This window comes from Dendrobates tinctorius, unplaced genomic scaffold, assembly GCF_039654945.1.
Source record: "Dendrobates tinctorius isolate UK_male_01 unplaced genomic scaffold, ASM3965494v1 ptg000159l, whole genome shotgun sequence".
Lineage (NCBI taxonomy): Eukaryota > Metazoa > Chordata > Amphibia > Anura > Dendrobatidae > Dendrobates > Dendrobates tinctorius.
Genome location: NW_027361826.1, coordinates 18,800,925 through 18,827,080, shown reverse-complemented (window position 1 = coordinate 18,827,080; position 26,156 = coordinate 18,800,925). Strand labels below are relative to the sequence as shown.

Genomic DNA, 26,156 nt, shown 5'->3' with positions numbered 1-26,156 from the left:
CAGTTAACTCATTCTGCAGCTAGCATTAGACAATATAATACAGAGGTCATATAGAAAGCAAATGGTGTAAAAAAAAAAAAAAAAAATTTAGGAATCCAGATTCCCGAAAGTTAAATTTGGCCAAAAATACAACCATTTAAGTAAGAAAAAAACGGACAATCCCTTTAACATTTCAAAACATTTTCACAGAGAAATTATTGCAATGCTAATGGCTCTGTGCAGCACAGAAATATGTGGGTGTCTGTGCAGATGATGATTTGCATTACGGCATGCTGTGCAGTAATTTGCCAACATTGACAAAGGAAGAAACGCTCAGTAACGCTATCAATGAGTAAAGAAACATGTGGGATAAAGCAGATTACAGCCAAGGACGCCCATGAACGCTGCACTCGGAAACCTTACATCTGTGCACATCAGTATTGAAGGCTGAGGAGCATCTCGCACAGATCCTGCCAAGACCAGACATGTTGGAGCAACATTTTGCATCAATGTGTCTTTTTGTCCATCATTTTGCTGGATCCCATTATAGTCAATCGGGTTCATCAGGTGCGCTGGTTGTCCATCATAAGAGAACACACCCATAATTGAGAGCATCAAATTAATATATCAAGGATCGAACCAGAGATGCAAAATGTAAACCTTCTAACTTTTTTATAGTCTTTGCACCACCCTGGTCTGTTATTATGGGGTTAACAAGTCTTCGGTAACATTATTGGGTCATATTATTAAAAATTGAAGATGGATACTTTGCAACTATAAAGCCTATAAACAAATGTCTACAAACCGTCAATTCAATGATTTAATGTCGCCCATACCTGTTTAGCAGCTAGAGTCTCATCATTGGAGCTGTTCCGCACGATATCTCTGTACGTCATCTCTGAGTTCCTCTTTTTCTGTAAGGCACCCGAGAGTCGCATCCAGAGCTGCACAATTACAGAATGCTTTCAATGTATGGAATATGTTAAAATAAGTCCCCAACATTTTTTTAAATAAAAACATTAATGCCAAAAAGGAAAAAAAATCTATACAAATGCTGCATATGCATTAAATGGGAGTATACTCAGGACTACAGAACAGGAGAAGGACTTGGGTAATCTGGTTACAAGTACTCTGAGCACCAATGCTCAATGTCAGGCAGCAGCTGCAAAAGCTAACAAGATTTTGGGATGTATAAAAATAGATAAAATGCTGTGACCCCAATGTATTGTTACCCATTTATAAATCACTGGTGAGGCCACATCTAGAATACAGGATCCAGTTTTGGGCTCCACAGTTTAAAAAAGGCTATTCAGAAATTAGAGTCAGTTCAATGGCGGAAAATAGAATATTACAAGGGATGGAGGCCGCTCATATGATGAGAGGTTGGAAAAGTTGAGCTTAAAAGACGTCTCAGAGGGGATCTCATTTATATGTATAAATACACGTGTGGTACAGTACAGAAGACGGCACATGACGTATTCCTTCCAAAGGCCATACTAAAAACCAGGGGGCACTCATTAGGGATAGAAAAAGAAAATTCCGGCAGCTAAGTAGGAAAGGGTTCTTTACAGTTAGTGTGTGGAATGCCGGACTGCAAGAGGCAGTAATGTCAGACACTATGACAGCTTTTTAAAAAGAGCTGGATGATTTTGCAGGTTATAAATAATTACACAGCAGAAAAAAGGGCAGCACCGCTTACCTGCCCAGATCTAGGAACAAATGCACTGCAGGCTGCAGCCAGCCCATATAGCAAGATGTTAGCAATACAGGTGCGAAATAGTAGATAAACAGTCACTCTCCTCAACCTACCCATTCCTGGAGGGGGCGACTGCTCAGTATACATTTGCCCAATAAAAGCCCGCATAGGGCGCTGTTCACATAAGGGTACTGCAAAGTGCCTGGTTCACAGCCTACTAGTCACACCCCTGCTATTCGATTAGGCGGGCTGGCCAGCACACCCTCAATGCATCCCAGTATGAACACCCCTCATACGAGACCAGACGTGTTTGTGCTTGGCTGCACCCTGAAAAATATAGTGCACAAAATACACAAAAATAGTGAGGTATTGGTTGATATTTTGGCCAAAATACACAAGCTCGCAATCCGCGTCAAGGATCCCCACACTCGCGAGTCCCTACACTATAATAGCAAAGCCACAAAAGAAGACTAAAACCTCCAAAAATTCAAATTACACAGCAGTGCATTTGTTCTAAGATCTGGGCAGGTAAGCGGTGCTGCCCTTTTTTCTGCTGTGTAATTTGAGCACAACCCCCATCTGTGGACGTCAGGCACTCAGACCATCCTCATGGAGTCGGTTTCTAACCGTTTGTGCAGACACATGCACATTTGTGGCCTGCTGGAGGTCATTTTGCAGGGCTCTGGCAGTGCTCCTCCTTGCACAAAGGCTGAGGTAGCGGTCCTGCTGCTGGGTTGTTGCCCTCCTATGGCTCCCTCCACGTCCCCTGGTGTACTGGCCTGTCTCCTGGTAGCGCCTCCAGCCTCTGGGCACTACGCTGACAGACACAGCAGACCTCCTTGCCACAGCCCACATTGATGTGCCATCCTGGATGAGCTGCACTACCTGAGCCACTTGTGTGGGTTGTAGAGTCCGTCTCATGCTACCATGAGTGTGAAAGTACAACCAACATTCAAAAGTGACCAAAACATCAGCCAGAAAGCATTGGTACTGAGATGTGGTCTGTGGTCCCCACCTGCAGAACCACTCCTTTATTGATTGTGTCTTAATAATTGCCAATAATTTCCATCTGTTGTCTATTCCATTTGCACAACAGCATGTGAAATTCATTTTCAATCAGTGTTGCTTCCTAAGTGGAATGTTTGATTTCACAGAAGTTTGGAGTTAGATTCTGTTGTTTAAGTGTTCCCTTTATATTTTTGAGCAGTGTATATAATATTCATTGCCTAGAAGAGATTTATGCTTTCAGTGTAAGCTATGTGTCTACGTCTGTACATGGATTACCTGTGGTCTCATACTGTGGGGGATTCCAGCCAGCACAAGGAAGCGCAACTTATCAGAATGGGGGAGAGTTACATCGATCTTATCCCAGGTTAGGTCTCCTACGTCGTGGTTGTGGGTGAACTCTAGATGGGCCTGCCACTTTAATCTCTGCTGGGGATCTTCTGTAAGTGGAATTCCCAATAATTTACTTGAATTCGGTTCTGCCCCATCTGCAACGCATAAAAACAAAGAAAAACATGAGTAATGCAAAAGTAAAAATCAAAGTTCCTATACAGTATAGAAAGATTTATGCCAAGTTTTTTTTTTTTTACATTCTCACCTTCTTTATCTACTCTGAATCCAAACTCATCGTAGCGAAACTCTGGCTGATCTACAGTCTGCTCCTTCTGAAAAGGATACATGAAATGTTCACAGAAAAATACTTTGATACTGTCCAATTTGTTTCCTGGCACAAAGCACTTTAATAAATCGAGACGTAGATGTTTCGGCTTTCTAGTCCAATGCGGTCTCCCTGCTCCAGCTGATTGATAGGTCTCCGCTTTGGGGAAAAAAACCTGTCAATCATGTGGAGTAGGGTAGAGATAAGCCGTGCTGGGGAGAGCCTCGGACTAGTCAGCCAAAGAAATAGCCCACAGATGACTTTTCATTATCAAAGCAGCGTTTCAGAGTAAAACAAAAAAGGCAGCAACCATTTTGATGACAGATTGCTTTTTAACATCTAACTAGAATAGAAGTAATACAGGCAGATGTCATATTGCTCAGCAGTATTGACAACTCTCATTGCAATGAATGGAGAGAAATAGTCCATGTACAACCACCTCTACTGTCACTGCAGGTTAGACACCACGTTCTCAGATACCTTGTCCTGGAGATGGTACTCGCATCCAGAGGCGTAAGACATCAGCCGGCAGGGGATCCCGCGGTCGGGCTGCTTTATGCTGTGGTCTGAGGTGTCTCCCCCGGCGCCTGCGTTTTGCCGTCCCCCAGACAGTCGGCCGTTCTCTGAGCCGGCTGTCAAACACCCAGCTCAGAGACAGTGCAGAGCGCCAGCTCCCTCTTTCATATGCGAGTACAATTGAAGCCAGGTCAGGGCGACATCAACAACATGATATCATTCGCCGATGCTGCAGAGGCACGGGTCGGTGGCAAATGCTTCGGTGGAGCTGAAGACACCTAAGATTTAGTGTAATGGAGAGGACATTTAGTGTGGAGAGATGGGAAGATTAAGTGTAACAAGGGTGGGGAAGATTTGAGGAAGTTTGGGTGGCATGGAAGGGACATGTGCAGGCATATTATGGGAAGCGGGAGAAATTTCAAGGCACAGCATGAGGAGCAAGGGGTTAAATGGGGGCATGGATGCAAACAGTATACTGAGTGAGGAATGGGTGCAGACACAGTATGATAAGTGGGGTGATGTGTGTGGACAGTATGAGAGAGGGTGGGGCAATGAATAAGGGGGGATGGGTGAAGACAATATGGTGAGTGAGGGGATTGGTGCGGATACAGAATGAGGTGGATGGGTGCATGCGCAGCATGGCGAGCAAAGGAGGAGAAAAATGTTTGCGGACATAATATGGGGATTGAGAGTGATGGGATGCGTGCAGATACAGAATGGGGAACTGGGGGCACGTGTGAGGAAGCAGTGTGGAGAGTGAGGGGATAAATATATGAAGAGATAGTATGGTTAGCTGGGGGAATGCTTGAGGAGACTATTGAGGGGAATAGTACGAGGAGACCGTATGGGGGGAGAAAAGTGTGAGTGGGCACAGCATAGAGACTGAGTAGAGAGAGGGGGTAGCATGGGGGACAGTGTAATGGCACAGGTAGGTGGGCACAGTAAGCCAAGGAAGTGGGAGTGTGATGAGGGGGCATAGTATAGAGACTGGGCCCTATAGGGGGGGACACAGTGTGAGAGGATAGTGTGAGAGGGGGCCCCAGTATGGAAAGGAGAGGGCATGCACTATAAGAGGGACAGTGTGTGGGTCTTATGTGCAGGGAATATAGTGTATGTCAATTATTTATTCAGGAGCATTAAAATGACATTGCTAGCTTTAAGGACATCATGTAGGGATGTGCTGTGGAAGACCAGAGAAGGTGGAAGCCTGCAGAGACAAGCTGAGGATGAGAAAAGTCATTTTGGTGTCTGGACAAGATGAAGAAGAAAAGAAAGAGAATGACTCCAATCAGAGACAACGTCATTTATCAGTCACTTGGATGTAACGGATTTTTGTTACACTGACTAATTCTCTTAGAAGCATTAAAGGGGTTGTCCAAGATTGTGATGAGCCTGCAGTTATTCTATGTGACTGCAGTCTTCTGAATTCTCACAGTGTGCATTGCACGCTGTCAGGATTCTCTAGTGCCAGCGATTTGCCTACATGCAATCACGTGCCAACTAGACATGTGTGGCCTCACTCAATGAAAATTAATTGACAGGAGCCGGACACGTCTAATCGGAATGCGGCAGGAAGTATACAAATCGCATACTTGTGCTCACACAACCATCCACTCTTGCCACCAGCAAGGGAGAATCCTAAAACTGTGCAGTACATGCACTGTGAGAATTCAGAAGCTTATGGTCACCTAGAGTGATTGCAAACTTTCATCTCAAACGTAGACAAGCCCTATAATTATAAAATGAAGCCGTGTTGCCAATCCCAGCGTAATATACCCACTGTCAGGATTCAGCTATGCAGGTTCCAGCAGTCATCACATGGACACTTCAATCATATGCGACTTTCAATCTTACGGTCACGTGACAATGCGCTCCTCTTCCCCTTCCTCTCTCAGTTTTTCACTGAACATTGAGAGAATTAGTAGCAGCAGCTCGTCGGCACGACTGTAAGGCTGGAGTCACACTAGCGTATAGCACCGGATGCGAGAGAATTGGAAGCAATATGCTAATGACCCTCGGCTCCAGCTCTGCTGCGAGCGGGAGCAGAGTATTAGTCCTCTGCACTCCTCCGATCCTCTTGCATGAGATAATCGGAGCACAAGCGTAGAATAGACGGAGAAATTAATTTTCCTATCTCCTCCATTGCCGGCGTTGGCAGAAATTGCACTGCACTTGGGTTACATACGAGTGCAGTGCAATGTTTTATATCGGCAAGAGAAAATAATCGCAGATGTGCACTGAATAAAAGTAGGCCGAGCGCAATCCGATTTTTTATCCGTTTGTTCCTGTCCAATTTATTTGTACGAGTGAGAAAGCCCTATGTAAGCAAATTGCATATGTGCTTGAGGGGAGAGGAGGGGCACCAAACTGAAATCTTGCCTTGGGTGCCGGAAAACCTAGATACACCTCTGCTCGCATCTATTACACATCCCTTGGACATGCTGTAAATGTCTCGTGAGACAGCCCCGCCAAGGTTGGGAAGAAGCGAGTACTTGGTTAGAAGGGTGTTATCGCTGTAGGAAAAAGGGCTGTGGAGTCGGAGAGTCGGAGCCCATTTTGATGAAGTCGGAATCATGGAAATTGAGGAGTCGGAGGTTCGGCTTACTGACTCCACAGCCCTGGTAGGAAGTTATGGCATTATCCATGTGACAAACGTCTGATATCTGGAGATTTAGCGGCCGTATGTAAGAGGTGGCCGCACACAGCCAAGCAATCCTGTGGATACATTAGAAGTGTCTGCAGCAGGAATATATTTCCTTACATGATTACTGACTGCAAAATAAGTGAATTCTGAAGGTCACTTTTAGACCACACAGAGGTTCATATCTCCAGACAGACAGCTTAGTTCTGAGACATCTGGCTTGGAAAATATCTAAGCACAAGAATCCACAATATGGTAACTTTTGGCATTAACCGTCATATATGCCATATCTCAGATTTTCACGTACACAGTGTAGCCATCTAGTAACGTAAATTACAAATCACGCTAAGTTTTCTTTCACACTTACTTGTGTATATTTTGCAAGGATGTCCTGTGGCCACATGCTTGCTGTGAGGGCCGAGAAGGGACCGCCTGGAGACGGGGTATAACTCCCTATAAATTAGTATTAAAGCAAGTCAACAACAGTAGAAAATGTTTTATTAACAATACAATGGTGTTAAAGGAGTTGCAAAAGGTCTCTCACTGCCTCAATAGGAGGTGAAGGCGCTGATGATGTGCCATCTATTTGCCACCAAGCTGGATGATATCTGCCAGGCTACCGACAAACACCAAATCAGCTGCTACTCTGACTTCACAATGCAGGGGTGAGGGCACAGTCTGGGGAAGGCCCTTTTCTATTACCCATGACTGTGTCCAGTGCACAAAGCAAGGTCCATAAACCCATGGTTTATTTTGGGAGAACTTGACTAGTCACACAGAGCCCTGACCTCAAATCCATCAAAAACCACGAGGTGAACTAAAACGGAGATCATGAGCCACAGCTCCTTAACCTACATCAGTGTCTGACCTCACAAATTCTGGATGATCGGGAGAAAATTCCTAAAGATGCCTCCAAAATCTTGCACAAAACCTTCGATGAAGTTTAGAAGATGTTATATCTACTAGAATTGCCAATTCTTTATTAAAGAAGCTCTGCCATGAAACGTTTTGTGCCCTAAACTTGTGTAAATGTAATGAAATGAATAATGAAGTGCAATTGCATTAATACTCCCATCGAATACCACCTTCTCCAGTTTCCAGCGCTGCTCCACTCCTCTTCTCACTCACGTGACTTCTATTCCCACTCTCCGGATCACACTGGGGTCTATGTGAAAGTTGGAAGTAAATCTCTTACACAAAGTAAGTTTATGAATCCTCATTCTGATTCTCCATAGACTTATAATGCAGAACAGTCCTCTGTCTCACACAAAGACCCCAGTGTGATCCGGAGAGTCAGAATTGCAGTACGTGACTAAGAGGAGGAGCGGATTGGAGCTGCTATCCGGGGAGGATGGCGATCAATGAATATATTAATGCAGTTACATTACATTTATACAGGTTCAGCCAATTAAAAGTTTCAAAGGCAAAATTCTTTAATAACCATGGAATGTCACCAGGTCCTATAGGTGTACTGTGTAGGTGCCCTAATAACCATACAATGTCACCAGGTTCTGTAGGGGTACTGTGTAGGTGTCCTAATAACCATGGGATATCACCAGGTTCTGTAGGAGTACTGTGTAGGTGCCCTAATAACCATGCAATGTCACCAGGTTCTGTAGGGGTACTGTGTAGGTGTCCTAATAACCATGGGATGTCACCAGGTTCTCTAGGGGTACTGTGTAGGTGTCCTAATAACCATGGGATGTCACCAGGTTCTGTAGGAGTACTGTGTAGGTGCCCTAATAACCATACAATGTCATTAGGTTCTGTAGGAGTACTGTGTAGGTGCCCTAATAACCATACAATGTCATCAGGTTCTCTAGGGGTACTGTGTAGGTGTCCTAATAACCATGGGATGTCACCAGGTTCTGTAGGAGTACTGTGTAGGTGCCCTAATAACCATACAATGTCATTAGGTTCTGTAGGAGTACTGTGTAGGTGCCCTAATAACCATACAATGTCATCAGAAGAAGTTTCCAAGCTCCTCGCTTCTGCTCGGCCTACAACCTGCAACAGTGACCCTATTCCTTCACAGCTCCTGCAGTCTCTCTCACCAGTGGTCACCACTCACCTGACTAAAATATTTAACCTCTCTCTTTCTTCAGGTATATTTCCCTCCTCATTTAAACATGCCATCATAACCCCTTTACTTAAAAAGCCATCCCTGGACCAGAACTGCACTGCTAACTACAGACCTGTCTCTAACCTTCCCTTCATCTCTAAACTCCTGGAACGCCTGGTCCACTCCCGTCTAATCCGCTATCTCTCGGATAACTCTCTTCTCGACCCCTTACAATCTGGTTTTCGCTCTTTACACTCTACTGAAACTGCCCTCACTAAAGTCTCTAATGATTTAATAACAGCTAAATCGAAAGGTCATTGCTCCCTGCTGATTCTCCTGGATCTCTCTGCCGCATTTGACACTGTGGATCACCAGCTCCTCCTCACTATGCTCCGCTCTATAGGCCTCAAGGACACAGCCCTCTCCTGGTTCTCCTCCTACCTCTCTGACCGCTCCTTCACTGTATCTTTTTCCGGCTCCTCTTCCTCTTCTCGTCCCCTTACTATCAGGGTCCCGCAGGGCTCAGTCCTAGGCCCCCTCCTCTTCTCTTTATACACTGCCCCTATTGGACAAACAATCAGCAGATTTGGGTTCCAGTATCATCTCTATGCTGATGACACCCAATTATACACTTCTTCCCCTGACATCACCCCTACCCTAATTCAAAATACCAAGGATTGTCTGTCTGCTGTCTCTAGCATCATGTCCTCCCTCTATCTGAAACTAAATCTCTCTAAAACTGAACTTCTTGTGTTTCTCCCCTCTACTAACCTCACTCTACCTAACATCGAAATAACCCTGGAGGGTTCAACCATAACTCCCAAGCAGCATGCCCGCTGTCTTGGGGTCATATTCGACACTGAACTTTCCTTTACTCCGTACATCCGATCACTCAGTCGCTCTTGTCACCTGCATCTTAAAAACATCTCCAGAATCCGACCTTTTCTCACCTTTGAAACTGCTAAGACTCTTACTGTCGCTCTTATTCATTCTCGTCTGGACTACTGCAACTCTCTTCTGATCGGTCTCCCTCTTACCAAACTTTCTCCTCTCCAATCCATCTTGAATGCGGCAGCCAGGGTCATATTTCTGTCCAGCCGCTTCACCGATGCCTCCATCTTGTGCCAGTCATTACACTGGCTACCTATTCGCTACAGGGTCCAGTATAAACTCATCTCTCTCACCCACAAAGCTCTCCACTGTTCTGCACCGCCTTATATCTCCTCTCTCATCTCTGTCTATCGCCCTACACGTGCCCTCCGTTCTACAAATGACCTAAGACTAACATCCCCCGTAATCCGAACCTCGCACTTCCGTCTCCAAGACTTCTCTCGTGCTGCTCCAGCTCTCTGGAATGCACTTCCCCAGACGATCAGACTGATACCTAGCCCTGACCTATTCAAGCGCGCTTTGAAAACCCATCTCTTCAAACAAGCCTACCACATCAACTACTCAGCAAGCTAACTTTGCCCTGTTCCCTCCTTCCAAATATTATTCTGAATCTGCACCCTACTATTCATCGGTCTCCACACCCTTCATGTACATGATAACTGCACTTGATACTTGTCTATTGCACTTAAAACACACGGGCTGATGACCGGATCATGCAGCTTTATATGAAAATCCCTATTATAATTGCCAGACCTGAATTAACAAGCATTTCTCACCTACTGTGTCCCCCCATTTCCTTGTAGATTGTAAGCTTGTGAGCAGGGACCTCACTCCTAATGTCACTGTTTGAATTGTCTTAACTTGTATTGAATTTATTGTCTGTACATGTCCCCACTTAATTGTAAAGTGCTGCGGAATATGTTGGCGCTATATAAATAAAAATTATTATAAAAATTATTATCAGGTTCTGTAGGGGTACTGTGTAGGTGTCCTAATAACCATGGGATGTCACCAGGTTCTGTAGGTGTACTGTGTAGGTGCCCTAATAACCATATGATGTCATCAGGTTCTGTAGGAGTACTGTGTAGGTGCCTTAATAACCATGGGATGTCACCAGATTCTGTAGGAGTACTGTGTAGGTGCCCTAATAACCATGGGATGTCACCAGGTTCTGTAGTACTGTGTAGGTGCCCTAATAACCATGGGATGTCACCAGGTTCTGTAGATGTACTGTGTACGTGCCCTAATAACAATGGGATGTCACCAGGTTCTGTAGGTGTACTGTGTAGGTGCCCTAATAACCATACAATGTCATCAGGTTATGTAGGAGTACTGTGTATGTGCCCTAATAACCATGGGATGTCACCAGATTCTGTAGGAGTACTGTGTAGGTGCCCTAATAACCTTGGGATGTCACCAGGTTCTGTAGATGTACGGTGTACGTGCCCTAATAACCATGGGATGTCACCAGGTTCTTTAGGAGTACTGTGTAGGTGCCCTAATAACCATACAATGTCACCAGGTTCTGTAGATGTACTGTGCAGATTGCTAAGATTATGGGCGTCATCAATAGGCTGCTGGGACACTTTGAATCACACTTATCAGTGTGACTTATGTCTCATGCAAGCCTTATTAGTGTGCATTTTTTTTCTACTGGGCAGCCGGACCATATTGGGTTACTGGCTGTCCTCATCAGTGGAATGCACCTGTGCTGCCCCAGCCTTTATTAATGGGGCTCTGCTGCATCCTGCCAGTGCATTAGTCAGGGTTTGGAGAGTTACCTTTCAAATGATGTTTAGGAGCCCTAATAACCATGGGATATCACCAGGTTTTGTAAGTGTACTGTGTAGGTGCCCATGTAACCATGGGATATAACCAGGTTCTGTAGGTGTACTGTGTAGGTGCCCTAATAACCATGGGATTTAACCAGGTTTTGAAGGTGTACTGTGTAGGTGCCCTTGTAACCATGGAAAATTATAACCAGGTTCTGTAGGGGTACTGTGTAGATGCCCTAATAATCATGGGATGTCACCAGGTTCTGTAGGAGTACTGTGTAGGTGCCCTAATAACCATGGGATGTCACCAGGTTCTGTGGGAGTACTGTGTAGGTGCCCCAATAAACATGGGATGTCACCAGGTTCTGTAGGAGTACTGTGTAGGTGCCCTAATAACCATGGTATGTCAGCAGGTTTTGTAAGTGTACTGTGTAGGTGTCCTAATAACCATGGGATATAACCAGGATTTGTAGGGGTACTGTGTAGGTGCCCTAATACTTTTGTCCATATAGTGTATCTCATAACATCTCTACATTTCCTGCAGGTGTCCACTACCAATCTGCTCAGAATTTGCCTTCTCGCTCTTGCCTACAGCGATCCTATATTTGTCTTATGTAAGACATTGACATTAGTGTTCAGTCACCCAACTAGATGTCACACAGGTCAAGTATTCTTTATCTATAAAGCCAACAATGGGTGGTAGCTCTTATAGTGTCCAGCAGATCTTGACCCCTGAGATAAGAAATGAAGGGAATTCAAGATGAAGACCAACTTTTGTAGATAATTTCTTAACTCCCTGAGCTCACACCAGGTCGCTTCTCTAAAGGCCCCGTCTCACTAAGCAATCTCGGTAGCGAGATCGCTGCTGAGTCACAACTTTTGTGACGTAACAGCGATCTCACCAGCGAGATTGCTGTGTGAGACAGCGATCAGCGAGCGGCCCCCCTGCCGGTATCGCTGATCGCTGCAAGAAATCTCTGGACATTTCTTTGGTCGCTGGTCTCCCGCTGGCCAGCACGCATCGCTGTGTGTGACAGCAGGAGACCAGCGATCAGGTGTAAAAAATAATAAAAAAAATAAAAAATATAGTTATTCTCACCTTCCGATGTCCCGTACAGCCATCCCGCCTCTCTCCACGCTCCGGTCCCAGTGATCCTTTGCACGATTGACCGCGAGACTTTGTTATCCCGCGAGACCGTGACATCTCGTGGTCATTCATGCAAAGGATCACTGGGACCGGAGCGTGGAGAGAGGCCGGAAGACTGCGCGGGACATCGGATGGTGAGAATAACTATATTTTTTATTTTGATTCTATTTTTTACAGGATGGCCAGCGATGCCGGGTGCTCGGCATCGCTGTGCTGATCGCTGGTGAAGCTGTCTGTGTGACAGCTCACCAGCAATCACATAGCGACTTACCAGCGATCCTGACACCTTGATATCGGTGTCGGCATCGCTGGTAAGTCGCTTAGTGAGACGGGGCCTTTACAGAGGTTTTCTATTACAAGGACATTGATGACCAATTCTTAGCAAAGATCAACAATATCAGATCAAGGAGGCCCATCACCTGGCCCCACCTATCCACTGTTCCAAGTCCTGGTAGCGGGCAGATGTAAGCAGTGGATGGAGAAGGACAGCACAGCCCTATTCGCTATGTAGTAGCCGTTCCAGGGTACTGCGGCATAGCTCTTATTCGAGTAACAGGAGCTGATCTGCAGAACCACCTGTGATGACCCACTGCTGCCAGCGCTTGTAACAGTCGATTGGTGCCGATGACAAGTGACGGGCCCCAATGATCTGATATCCGTGATCTATCCAAAGGATGGGTCATCAATAACCTTGTAATGGAAAACCCCTTTAACAACTGTGTGCATGTGTAGGGTATGGACTACAATCTACATCTCATCATACAAAAAAAATCTAACAGAGTTGAATATAATAGGGACTGTACCTGCACCTCCCTTACCTGACATGGTGCCAGAGTAGATTCTGCGGGCACAGACTGTATTGTTGCCTCAGGTGCTGTATAAAGACGCAGTTCTCAGAAAACGGTGAGATACATAGGAGAGGATCTGGTGGTGATCACAAGGTGTGGATGTGGCATCAGTACTTCTTGGGAGGAAGGATTCTGGCAGCAGATGTTCTCTGTAGGAAACCACACAATGGCGTTGTAAAGAAGGGATTTTTACGTTCCTTGTTCCTGCCAAGCCTGAGGGTTGAGGTTCTGTTTCCATTCCATGCGCCCTCAGGGCTAGCCTAGCGCACACAACCGTGGCAATGAATCAGTCTGAGTCACTGCACAGCAGATCTGTGCACACGGGCACATGAATAATACATGCACGGTCCCAAATGCTACACGGCATCTGGCACAAGACAACTTAAAGACCCATAAAGGGTTAATCGAATGAGGGTTAAGAAGTGCTGCTACACACTGCAGAAAACGCATACAAGGCTTCCAGCTGAAACGGACACAGGTCATGTGTGTCAGCCGCTCTGAGCCAATCGGCATTTGGCTGACAAAAAAAATCTCATGAAGCCCCTCCCATGTCCTTTCCAGCTGGATGCCAGGCTCAGTATACATCCCCCTAGAGCTGTATAGTTTCGGGTAAAAGCACCCGCTGAGTTAACCCTCTATGTGCAACTACTACTCGGATGATAATCACATTTTTTTTGTTTGCGTTCTGTGTGTGCGACAGGAATGCTCCTGCCCTAAATTTAACCATAGGGCTCCGCTGTCAGACAGCCGCATCTATCACAGTAATACGACATGAGCTTTTTAATAGCTTTTCATTAAGTATTTGGTAAACAGATGCCATTATATTCTAGGGGGGGACGGATGTCTAACAATGAGACCTGTAAACCGTGGGCTATAATGGCATGAGTTTAATGAGTGAGCCAAGAGAAGCCATTGACAAGCTTGTGACATATATAGTAAATGGAAGCCATTAAGGTCTGTTGGTGATGGATGCCATTTTTCAGCATCCATCACAGCCTTTAACAGATAAATTGAATGGAGACCAAAAATGTAATGTGCAATGGGACCAGGCAGAAGTTTGCTTCACCTGTCTATAATCATGGGAACCTGACAAATAATAATACTAAGCAGAGCAGCTGCCTGTAAACCCGAAGGCTCTGTATCACACAGAAAATACAACACACACAATTATTTATATAGTGATACTAAAATAACCAGTGAGAACAGGGGATTCCTAAAAATGTATCTGCAGGTGTCGGACCCCTAGTGATCAGTAAGTTATTGGAGAGCAGGAAATTCTCCTGTTGTCACATAGACAGTTAATAGAGCGGAGATCGAGCAGCACACCTTCACTCCATTCAGGATGGGGATCTGCAGAACCCTGTTTGCAGGTTCGGGAGTTCAGTTCTCAGGATTGGTGGAAATCTCAGCGGTCGGGCCTACAGTGATCAGTAAGCTATCCCCTGTGGATAGAGGCTATCTTACTGTTTTGCAAATGACACTTCTCTAACACTAAAAATGAGATAAAATACTGTGTGGGTGCATTAAGTTAAAGATGCAACTAGCCTCTTCAGAGAAGAAGAAAATGCTAGCGCCACCAATTGATGTAGCAAGCCTTCGGCCGGGATCACACATGCGAGAAACCCGGCCGAGTCTGGCATGTTAATACCCGGCACTCGGATTGGAGCGTGCGGCTGCATGTATTGCTATGAGGCAGCACGCTCCGATCCGAGTGCCATGTATTAACATGCGAGACTTGGCCGTGTTTCTCGCATGTGTGATCCGGGCCTTAAAGTCAATATGGACCCTTTAATATGCCTTGACACATAACTTCGGCTAAGAAGCCAAACCGGAAACTCCATTTGAAGACCAAGTTTTGGGGTGTCTGCCCCTCCTCAGTGCAAAGCAAGAGATCTAAGTCTTCTTACATCGGCTGGGCACTCTCCACAAGGAGAAACATTCCCTCTAGATCTTAAATTAAAGAGACATTTTTAACCATATGGAGGTCTGTTTGTCTTTCTCACATCCGGTTTTTAGATACACAATTAAAAGAACCTTTGTTTAATCTCTGCCATAGGTTAACAGATGTGTCCGTATGGCGTGTGTTATTCTCCCCAAACTCGCAGAAATCTAAGGGCAAGTCTCAAACATTATTTGGATGAGACTAGCACCAGCTGCATTTTTTTTTTCGACACAGACTGTCAGTCGGTGCAGAAAAACAATCATGTGAACTATCATATTGAAATAAAATAATGTTTGTGTGACCTTAGCCTAAGGCCATGTTCATATGCTCAATATTCGTAAGCAAAAACCAGGAGAGGAACAACTAGAGGAAAAGTGTAATAGCAACCCGTCACCACTTCTGTATTTATCACCCACTCCTGGTCTTGGGTTACAAATACTGATGTAAAATACTGACCAAATACTGATGGTGTGAACGTGGCCTAACACTGATTGGACAGTAAGCCAAAAACTTCAGGACCTGCAATATAAAGCTAAAACTTTGACTTTATTATCAAACTCTTTGGAACAAACACAAATGTATGAAAACTATGAAACTCAGCAAATTGATACTATGTAGCTACTTACAAGTACGGATAAACATCAGAGGCCAGATAGGAACCAACTGAACATTTCTAGATGGCTTCTTAAAGCAGATCTGGCACCAGATTTCAGAACAGAAACTATACATTATTAAATAAATCTCTTAGACCTGATGAAGCTAGTGTATTTACTGTAAAACCTAAGTCAGAATGCCTAAAACATCCTATTTTAATCTGTCATCAGGTTTTTGACACCTAACTTGAGAGCGGCATGATATAGGGGCAGAGAACCTCATCTTACGATTTGTCAATTATTGGGCTGCTTGCTGTATTTTTGGTAAAAATTAAAATTTAATCAGAAAGAGATTATCGATAGAGGACTAATAAACTTACTGCCTTGTAGTCCTTCATATTCATGAGTTTTGCAAAAATCCCACCACTGATTGTCTGTGCATAGGCAGAAAGCTGCCAATCAGTGATGGAGGCAGGGTTATACACAGCTCAGCATTCAGAGTATCGCTAGATCTGCAGAAGAGAAAATGGTGATTTTCTTAAACTTGCACAAAGCAGCCCAGTAAGTGACACGTCGCTGGAATCAGAGTCTGAGCCCCTACATCATGCTGCTCTCAAATGGGTTACCAAAAACCTGTTGACAGGTTCCCTTTAACACTCTATGACGTACAAATAAATCATGGAGCGAGTCAGTAAGTCTGGAGCAGGTTCAGAAACAGAACCCACTCCACAGAATGCAGATGGCGGCTATATTATCTAGCCAACATCTGCCTCTAACAGCAGCAATTGGCACACCCGCCAATGGCTGTGTTAACATCTGAAATGGCACCATCAATCACTGATAGCGGCACGATCAACCCGGTCGTCAGTTTGGGTGCCAATCGGCTTCTCTGGGATGTAATCACCGGGAGCCGATTGGTTGCTAGTTCAGCCGGGGGCCGTCTGAATTCCCCCAGTGCCGGTCATGTGATCCCTTCCGTGATGTTCAGCCTGTGGCTGGGTATCGTCAAAGACTCAGATTTTCACTATATACTATGGTATCGCTGTATATACTACAGGCGATCCAAGGTTCAAGTCCCCTAAGGGGATTAACAAATTTAAAAAAAAAAAAAAATGGAAAAAAGTTTAATAAAAGAAAAATCTAAGTATATATAAAACTTCATAAAGTAGAAAAAAAAAATAAAAAATTTTGTTTTTTCGGTCTTATGATTAATGTTAAAAAATGCAAAAAGAAGCGATCGAAGCATAGGATGTACCCAAAATTGTATTAAAAAAAAAAAAACAAACATCAGCCCACCACGCAAAAACACGGGTATTACATACCTGGTAATGTGTTTTTTCATGAGACATGACGGCACCACGAGAGAGGGGATCCGCCCAATGAGGACAGGAAACCTTCAAGATAAAAGGGGCGGCTCCTCTCTCCGCATCAGTTGTTTTACAGAGCACGAGAGGAATTACGCAGGTTAGTGTACATATAAATAATACATCCTTTACACTACTAAATTTCTGACACCCAAGGGAGTGTATAATGCTAATAATGCACCCAACTAATGATGTGATCAATAGGGAGGGAATATAAGGGTGCCGTCATGTCTCATGAAAAAACACATTACCAGGTATGTAATACCCGTGTTTTTCCATTCTACATGACGGCACCACGAGAGAGTTACAGAGATTTGTATTCTCTTAGGGAGGGATCACTGCTTGTAACACTCTTCTCCCAAATGTGAGATCAGAGGTAGCAAATAGGTTTAACCTATAATGCCGGAGCGGACCAAGAGGCCGCCTCACAGGTTTGGTCTATGGGAGCGTCTGCTCTCTCCATCCCGGGCATCATCATGGCCCTCCTGGAGTGGGCTTTATACCTTCTGGAATAGCCCTGCCTACACTGCTATATGTTAGCATAATGGCCTTTTTCACTCATCTAGCTATAGTCTGTTTAGAGGCTTTTAAGGCTCTTCCTTGCCCCTTGGAATGAGACAAATAAGGATCTCTGTATTCTCCAAGGACTCGTTACCTCTAAATACTGCAGGAGATATCTCCTCATATCTAGGCAATGAAGCCTCTCCTCCTTCTGGTAGTTAGTATCATGACAAAATAGATGATAAGATTATCTCCTGAGCCCTATGATATTTTGACATCACCTTGGGAAGGTATGCTGGATCTAATTTTAACACAACTCTATCGTCTATGGCCTGAGTGTAGGGAGGGTCTTATTGATAATGCGAGTGAATGCTCAACCTACTGGCCGACGTGCGTGCCATTAATAAGGCTGTTTAATGTTAGAATCCTTAGCTAATGTTGTGCTTTGATGGTTCAAACAGACTCTGTCCGAGATGACAGGAGTAAATTTAGATCCCAAGGAGGAGTAGGAGGAGTAGAGGACATGACAGAATCAGCTTTAGTACAGGCCTGGATAAACCTGGCCACCCACCTATTGTTTGCCTGGTCGCAGTTGAATAAGGCTGCCAGGGCTGAGACGTGTACTTTGAGGGTACTGACAGTTAACCCCAATCCTAAACCTTTCTGCAGAAATTCCAGTATTGCCCCTATCGGGACTTTCCCTTCCCGTATTGGGTCTGAGGAGATAAGAATTTTTTACATATCCTCTTAAAAAATTTTTGTAGTCACTAGTTTTCTGCTAATGAGTAAGGTGGATATTAACGCTGCTGAGAATCCCTTTTCCTCTAGTAGCGACCTTCTAAATTTCAGGTTGTCAACTGCAGCCTGGATCTCTGAGGGTGATTGAAGGGACGCTGTGTTGGAAGGTCCTAGACCTCTGTTACTGATATCACTCTTTTTGGCCAAAAAGGGAGCTATTATGAACACTCTGGCTCTGACCTCCCTGATCTTCCTCAAAACCACTGGTATGAGGCATATTGGAGGGAAGGCGTACAGGAGACCTGATGTCCACATTATCCTGAAGGTGTCTACTGTCCATGGTCTGTCTGCTGGACTTAGGGCGCAGAATTTATGAACCTTCCTGTTGGCTTTTTTGAGGTGGAGAGATCTATACTGGGTTTTTCCCAAATGTGCACTATCCATTGAGAAATGGATTCTTTTAGGTACCCTTCTCCTTGCCTCAAGTGGTTCCTGCTCAGACAGTCTGCCTTCAGGTTGTCTATACTTCGGATATGCAGGGCCGGTAATGAGAGGGACTGGTGTTCTGCCAGAGTCATGATCTGGTCTCAAGCTGCTTAGTGGAGGCCCTTTGACAATAGCAGTCACCTTCAGCCTAAAAAGGGCCGGTGACTATCTGCATCAAGGACTGAGGACGGGTGTCTCCCTGGTGGTTTACATATGCAACCACCGCTTGGTTGTCTGATAGGACTCTCACGTGGTGTCCTCTTTAAGTGTGGTAACAACTCCTCTGAATTTTTTCGATTGTTAGTTCTCAATTGTTTGAGGATAGATTTCTTTCCTCCTGGGCCCAGGGATCCTGGAGCCATAATGTGTTTACTTTTGGAAGCAGTCACGCTCACCCAAGAAGGGCCGGTGGCCTAGGTTGGCGCCCCATCCCCAAGGACTAGCGCCCATTGTGACCACCTTGGAGGCAGTGTGTGTGTGTGTGTGTGTGTGTGTGTGTGTGTGTGCAGGGTACTCCTCTCGGGGAGGACTATCTGTAACCACCACCTGAGTGACTGGAGTACAGAGTCCAGGAGGGTGAGCTTTTGCTCTAACCGTTCCTGAAGTTCCCGGTTGTTCTGTATCACACACCCTTACCGTTCCCTTGTGTGGAACTAGGCCATTTCACTGCTGGTATGTCAGAGGTGAGGGACCCCAACATCAACATGGTCCTTCTCAGAACTATTTCTGCTTTTTTTTTTTTTTTTTTTTATATCTCCCTTGTCTTCCTCTGGGAGGTGATACTCCTGCTCCACCGAGTCCACTGTTAACCTCAAGAATTTCTAGATCATTGCTGGTTCCATTTTTTTTTTTTTGAGGTCCAGCTGCCATCCTAGCGTCTATAGTGTTTTCATCACTATTCTGACTTGATCCTGACAGTAAGGAAGATCTCTTCTCACTATTAAGACGTTGTCCCGATAGGGTATCACCAAAGTATCTTTCCCTCTGAGGTGCGCTGTGATTTTTGCGATTAGCCTTATGAAAAACTTGAGGGCTATCACTACTCCACAGGGCAGGGCCCTGTATTGGAAGTGACGCTACTGAGACCCATCTGGACTGTCACTCTGAGACATATATGGCCTTATTGCCGGATCTGGTGATAAGTATTCTTGAGGTCTCGGAATTGTTATATAACATTTGAGGAAGGAGGAGTTCTACTGCTGGCCTTATCGTCTCCATCTCGGAAGACGGGATTATTAGATACCTATTGAGGTCTTTCCAGAATTATGATTGTCCTCCAGGAATCTATCTGGGGAGTTTTTTTTTTTTTTTTTTTTTTTAAACAGGGGGGAGTAAAACTCTATCCTATCGAAATTTCTTCCAAGACATGTTTGTCTAGGAGTGAGGTTGCTTCCCCTTCCAGACTGTCTTTCTTTGAGAGGACTGCCTATGCCCTCGTGGAAGCCAGTGGTGGAATCTTAACTCCAGACCTGATCCCACAATTTTCCGGATCCAGGTGCTGAACGAGAACTTCTCCCAAGCTGGAAGGAAGTGCACCTGAGAAGGCCTGTCACTGGAAGGGTTTTTTGGTGTCTTTGGAGGGCATGCTAAAGTAAAAGCCTCTCCCACCTTTGGATCGTTTGTCAGAGTGGTTTGTCTCGATCCTTATACTCTTTGCCTGTGTGTCCCCCAGCCAGCATTTAAGCCATCCTGAACGGCGTCGCACCTTAGCCAAAGCTGCTAATTTTCCTGCTAGCCTTGCTGAATCCTGCTGAAGTCTCAGCTAGGAATACTGCTGCTGCTCTTATGGCCGGTGTTGCCTCTAGGATAGTCTCCCTGAGGATTCTTTGCTCTAGCTGATCCTCCAGGTTCTTAAGGGATCTAACCACACCAGTGGCCGCGATGGCCGATCTAAGTGTTTCAGCTGAGGGCACCAAGGCTGTTTTAAGACAACTATCTGTCTTTCTGTTGGAAGTTCTTTCAGGGAACCTAAATCCTTAAGGAGCGGGAAGGACTTTCTGGCAACCTTTGAGATCGCTACGTCAATTTTGAAGCCTCATCCCAGGATGAGGCTGTCTCTTCCTCAAAAGGGCACTTCCTTTACAGGGATTTGATTATCTGGAACTTCCTCACTGGTTTTTCCCATTCCCTTTTAATGAGTCCTTGCAACTGTTAGTTAATAGGGAAGGCTCTACGTTTTCCTTATAGCAAGGTCGAACATGAGTTCTTGGCTTTCGCATCTACAAGCCCCATGGTAGGTTGGACTGCTTTAATAAGCTTGTCCGTACTGTATCCTCTTCTAGGAATGTATCTTTTCCATCTGAGCTACTTTCTCAGTAGCGAGTTTTAATAGAGCTCTCCTATGGTCTTCCTGAGAGACCAATGAGGGGCTGGTCTATCCATTGCTTTGCTATCCATGTTTGTTGACTGCAAAGCCCTTCCTGATTGTAGACTTCTTACAATCAGGGATCTCCAGCTCTCAGCAGAGCGGGTGTTTCTTCCTCTACTGTTCTAACAGTACAGGTCTGACACAACCCCTTATTCCTAAGGGACTTTTCTCTTTTTTTTTTTTTTTTTTTTTTTTTACATAAGGAATATTCCTTATTCCTAGCATTTAATTTACCCCCTTTTTAGGGACCTCCAATGCTCTACCCCACCAATGTATGTAAGAAGAGGGGAGAGAGGAGACAAGAGAGAGAGAAAGAGAACAGACATTATTGTACTGGACTTTCTCGAAGCTCACTCACCACTCGGACGCTTCACAAGACGGGTACCGGATCTGGAGGCTGACTGGTCTGTACACATGACTCCCATAGGGACTGTGGACCCCCCCATGACGATCCTCCCGTACGCTGTCCGAGCGGCTTCCACTGTAGTTATGGTGCGTCTGGCTCCTCTCATCTGAGCGAGACCGCCACTCCTGCACCTCCTAGCGGGGCTGTAAGTGCTCTGGCAAAAAAGGCTCTCAATCTTAACAAGTTAGCTGCTGCTGCTTTCAGATGAGAACAGTCACATTCAACCTAGAATGTTGGTGACCCCTGCCAGCACTTCTGACAGCATTACCCCATTTTTTTTTTTTTAATTAACTGATCACCTGGTTGATCCTGCACATGCCGGTCACCTGCGCACTACATCCGACTTGTTTGCACCCCCAGTAACCACTACTGGTGTGTGCTGATCTCCTCCCCGTGCATACCCCGGAGCGCGTCAGCCTTTCCCTCGTGTGCGCGCCCCCTTTCTACACTCGGGGAGCCTTTCCGGCCAGTTCCTGGTGAGCGTCTCTGTCCTGCCACTATCGGGCACGTCAGTTCCGGTGCGCGCCCGTGTCACTTCCGGTGCGCGCCTCCCGGCGTTCTTCTGTCGCCCGGCCACCATGACACCCGGCACCACCGCCCCCTCCCTACCTGGACCTGCCCGGAGGGGGCGATAACGCTGCAAAACCACTGGCTACCAAGACGCCCGGTCACCTCCACCTCCTCCATACCTGTGCTGGGTTTTACCTGGAGGGAGCGATCACCCCGCTGGCCAAACTGATTCCTGCAGGTACTGCTTCTTCTTTATGGCCCAAATGGTGACCGGCGTCCTGGGCTCAACAAGGAGGGATTCCGAGAGGGTCCTCCGAGGAGTCTTACCTCTGCCCGTGCACCGATGTGCCTCACGGGCTGCATGGCCACCACACGTCAACAGAGAGGGAGCACAAAAGTGGCCTCTGTGGACTTCTATGGGGTATGTCGGCATCAGGGAGGGTGCACCCAATGTGGTCTCCGAGGCATCAAACTTCACCTGGGCAATTGCCTCACAGGCTGTGGCCATGCACTCGCTCAGGGGGGGCATAGGAATATATGGCCCCCGAGGCGACTACCGGTACCTGGTGACGGGTGTAGCAGACCGGTGCCTGCCAGTAATCACCCGACCAAGGCCCAGGCATCCTCTTCTTTCTTCCTTCTTCCAGAATCTTCAAGAGGTTTTCATCTTGAGGGTTTCCCATCGAGGACAGGAAACCAACTGATGCGGAGAGAGGAGCCGCCCCTTTTATCTTGAAGGTTTCCTGTCCTCATTGGGCGGATCCCCTCTCTCGTGGTGCCGTCATGTAGAATGGAAAAAACAAGTTCTGACACAGTTCCATTGACGGGGATATAAAAAAGTTATGGCTTTAGGATAATGGCAACACAAAACAATTTTTTTCACTTTTTTTTCTTTACAAAATTCTGAATTTTTTTAAAACAAATAGTTAAAAAAATATATATGTTTGGTATCTCCATAAATCGGACTGATCTTGAGAATCACGTTTCTAGGTCATTTTTCTGTATAATGAAAATAAACCCCGCCAAAACAATGGAAAAATAGTGTGTGTGTGTGTGTGTGTGTCTGTGTGTGGGGGGGGGGGGTTGTTTATTTTTTTTTTACCATGTCACTGCACTTGGAATTTTTTTTGCCATTTCCCTTATTCTATATGGTAAAATAACCGGTGTTGCTCAAAAACGGTACATCTTGTTCCACAAGAACAAGTCCTTGTATGTCTGATAGTGAAAAAGTGAAAAAAGAAGTTCTCTATTTAAAAAGGGAGAGGAAAAAATAAAAATGGAAAAAAGAAGGAAGGGGTTAAAGTGTGACGTATTCATAAAATGCTAATTTTAATATTAAAGGGATCCAGACGACAAGATTTCACCCCAAAAACTATTCATATGCGAATGTAGCTCTTTCAAAGACAAGTCCTGCAGTACCTTTACATGGCCAGTCCATTCCCCCCGAATACCGAGAAATAAGAGTTGGAATTGATATGCAAATATTGCTGAAGAGCTATAGTATATCCGAAGCCTTTGTCTCTCCGATCCTATTCCCCTCCCAGTGCTGCCGCCTCCTGCTTGATTGGAAGGAACAGTTAGTCAAGCAGGAGAAGGCGGCCCTGGGTGGGGAAAGGAGCTGGAGTCACAGAGGTTTCAGATCTACCATAGCTCTTCGGCCTCATTTGCATATCAATTTAAATGTTGATTTCTTCATAACAGAGGACTGGACTGGCCGTGTAAAGGTATGGCTGGGCTTGTCTTTGAATGCACATATAGATAGTTTGGGCGTGTAAAATCCACCTGACATGTTCCCCTTAAGCAATATCCACAATAAATACACCAGCCTCATCAGGTGTATAAAATCCATTTTTTTATTTTAAAGATTGGCTTTAACCCCTTAATGACTGCCCTTTTTTCATCTTTGCCTCTGTACATTTATTGCAGTTGGCAAACTACAACTCCGATCAGACCCTTATACCCCTGGATTGTCAGGGCAATATGGGACTTGCAGTGCTGCAAAAGCTAGGATGGGAAAGACTGATGCGGACAATAGAGGGTGCATACACATAACTTTACACCTACGTTAGATGCTACAAATCCACAATTAAACCCGCATGCAAGAGATGCAAAGTGTCAGAGGCATAAAACTATCGGCTCTTGTGAATCCCACGAGAGATGAAGATTATATCAGTCCATGGTGCTGACGCCATTCACTAACCTATTAAAACACTCCACATTCCAAATATAGCTTGTACCTGTATATTTTTCTTATGCACATTAACCTGGCATCACCAAATTCCATAAGGGACCTCATATTGGCACACTATGTCAGTAACACCACTGTATAGATACACAGGTAGATAAGACGTAGGTGCCATTTTACCTTTAATATTAGATATTTCTAATGTACTAACACCTTAAAGGGAAGATGTCATCAAAAAATGACCTTTTGTATAAAAAAAAAATATTTCTGCTACATAGCATTTTCAAACTAAAAACAAAAATTCTATATATCACAATCTTTATTTAAAAAAAAAAAAAAATCCTTTCAGGAAGAGTTTTCAGCAGGCGCCACTCTTATCATCAGAGGCAGGTGACACCTCTATACACAGCTGATAACACAGGATCCAATAATGACAATAGGCAATGTCACAGCTGACCCTCTTTCCTTCACAATGACTTGTGCACATGCTCATTAGATGCATTAGTACAAAAGATAAGGTTCATTTTTTGTCATTTGTGGCTATGTGCATGTGTTGTTTCCTGAAACAACAAAAAGTTCAAGACTACAAACTCCCCAGTGGCCAGTGTAAAAGCTGAAAGATTTATATTTTTTTAATTTTTAATACACACATTGTAATATGGGTAAAAAAAACACACATTACAAAATACAGAAACCTGATTTAAACAATAGGTCATTTTGATAATCGATTGAGATTAAGGTACAATCGTAAAGAGTTAAAGGGAACCTGACATCCGATTCATGCTGTCTGAACTACAAGCAATATAGATCAGACTCTGGCTACGGCGTTTCAAAGAAAACTACTACTATAAAACTGACCCCTTGTCAGGGAGGGACCGGTTATTCTAAGGGAGCAGCCGCCAGGAAAAGGCAATTGACTAGGCACTGAAAAGCCGGTCGGGGACTGTGCGTCTTGGATGACTAGTTTCCAATAAAACACACCCGGCTGCAGTAAGGCAGTCACTGATCATGTTGCCTGTGGATCGGGCAGTATGAAACAGATATTAGATTCATTTTAAGCAATATTCTGCTATAAATTACAAAAATGCATCTGGGAAGGGGTCAGGCTGTTTTTCTTGCCGGTCTGCCATCTCCTTGGAAACCCATCAGAAAATGTACAGGAAGGGAGGTGTGGGAGATATAAAGCAGAGGATAATCATTCCTCATTTATCTGCCACTGCCTGTAAATCCCCAGGCCCGTCTCACTGGCGGCAACGTCCTGAGCTCGCCGATTAGAGGACACGCAGGGCACGGAGCGTTGGCATTTACTGACGTAGCTATCTGCATGGAGATCAGCCAGAGCCTTCCATTGTGGGCACAGCCATAGATAGGCTCTCTTATTTATTTTGCAGGTATTACAACAAAACCGGTCAGTGTAATGTAAAGTGAACATATATTGGAGACAGGGCGGATATACTGCACCTTCAGAACCAGTTTGACCACTCCAGGGGCCAGTTTCACTGTTGCGTGTTTTTTTTCCCTTTTTAACTAGATAGGCAATAAAATCCTCCATAGATATAATAAGAGACCACTAGGTCTTATTTAAAAGGGGGTTTTCCTGTTTTGGAAAACCCTTAGAAATGGACGCAGTTTATTTAAAAAACAAACAACCTGAGCTTTATTCACCCTCCCCGGGTCCAGAGCTTAGTCTCCACCGTTGCTCCTGGGGAGTGCTGTTGTCTGCAGCATTGACCTCACGCCGACAGCGCTGCAGCCAATCAATGAGCTCAGTGGCTTTGGCCCAGTCAACAGCACGAGCTGCTGATCTCAGTTTTATTAAACTGCTGCTGGGGCACAGGGCTCTTC

General features: G+C 45.1%; 1 protein-coding gene across 6 annotated transcripts in view; it reads right to left on the bottom strand.

The window, feature by feature from the left end:
• Window positions 1-26,156, bottom strand: part of SGSM3 (small G protein signaling modulator 3) — an 84,174-nt gene that overhangs the window by 38,879 nt on the left and 19,139 nt on the right. For 5 of the 6 annotated variants that reach the window (XM_073549602.1, XM_073549604.1, XM_073549603.1 and 2 more), the window contains exons 2-6: window positions 13,189-13,367; window positions 6,863-6,948; window positions 3,279-3,345; window positions 2,960-3,168; window positions 816-923 (exon numbers count right to left, since the gene is read on the bottom strand). In XM_073549602.1, coding sequence (XP_073405703.1) covers window positions 816-923; window positions 2,960-3,168; window positions 3,279-3,345; window positions 6,863-6,948; window positions 13,189-13,195 — 477 coding nt within the window. In that variant the 5' untranslated portion in view covers window positions 13,196-13,367. Of the gene's footprint in view, window positions 1-815; window positions 924-2,959; window positions 3,169-3,278; window positions 3,346-3,818; window positions 4,002-6,862; window positions 6,949-13,188; window positions 13,368-26,156 lie in introns of those variants that run through there. The other variant, XM_073549607.1, reaches the window with a different exon arrangement.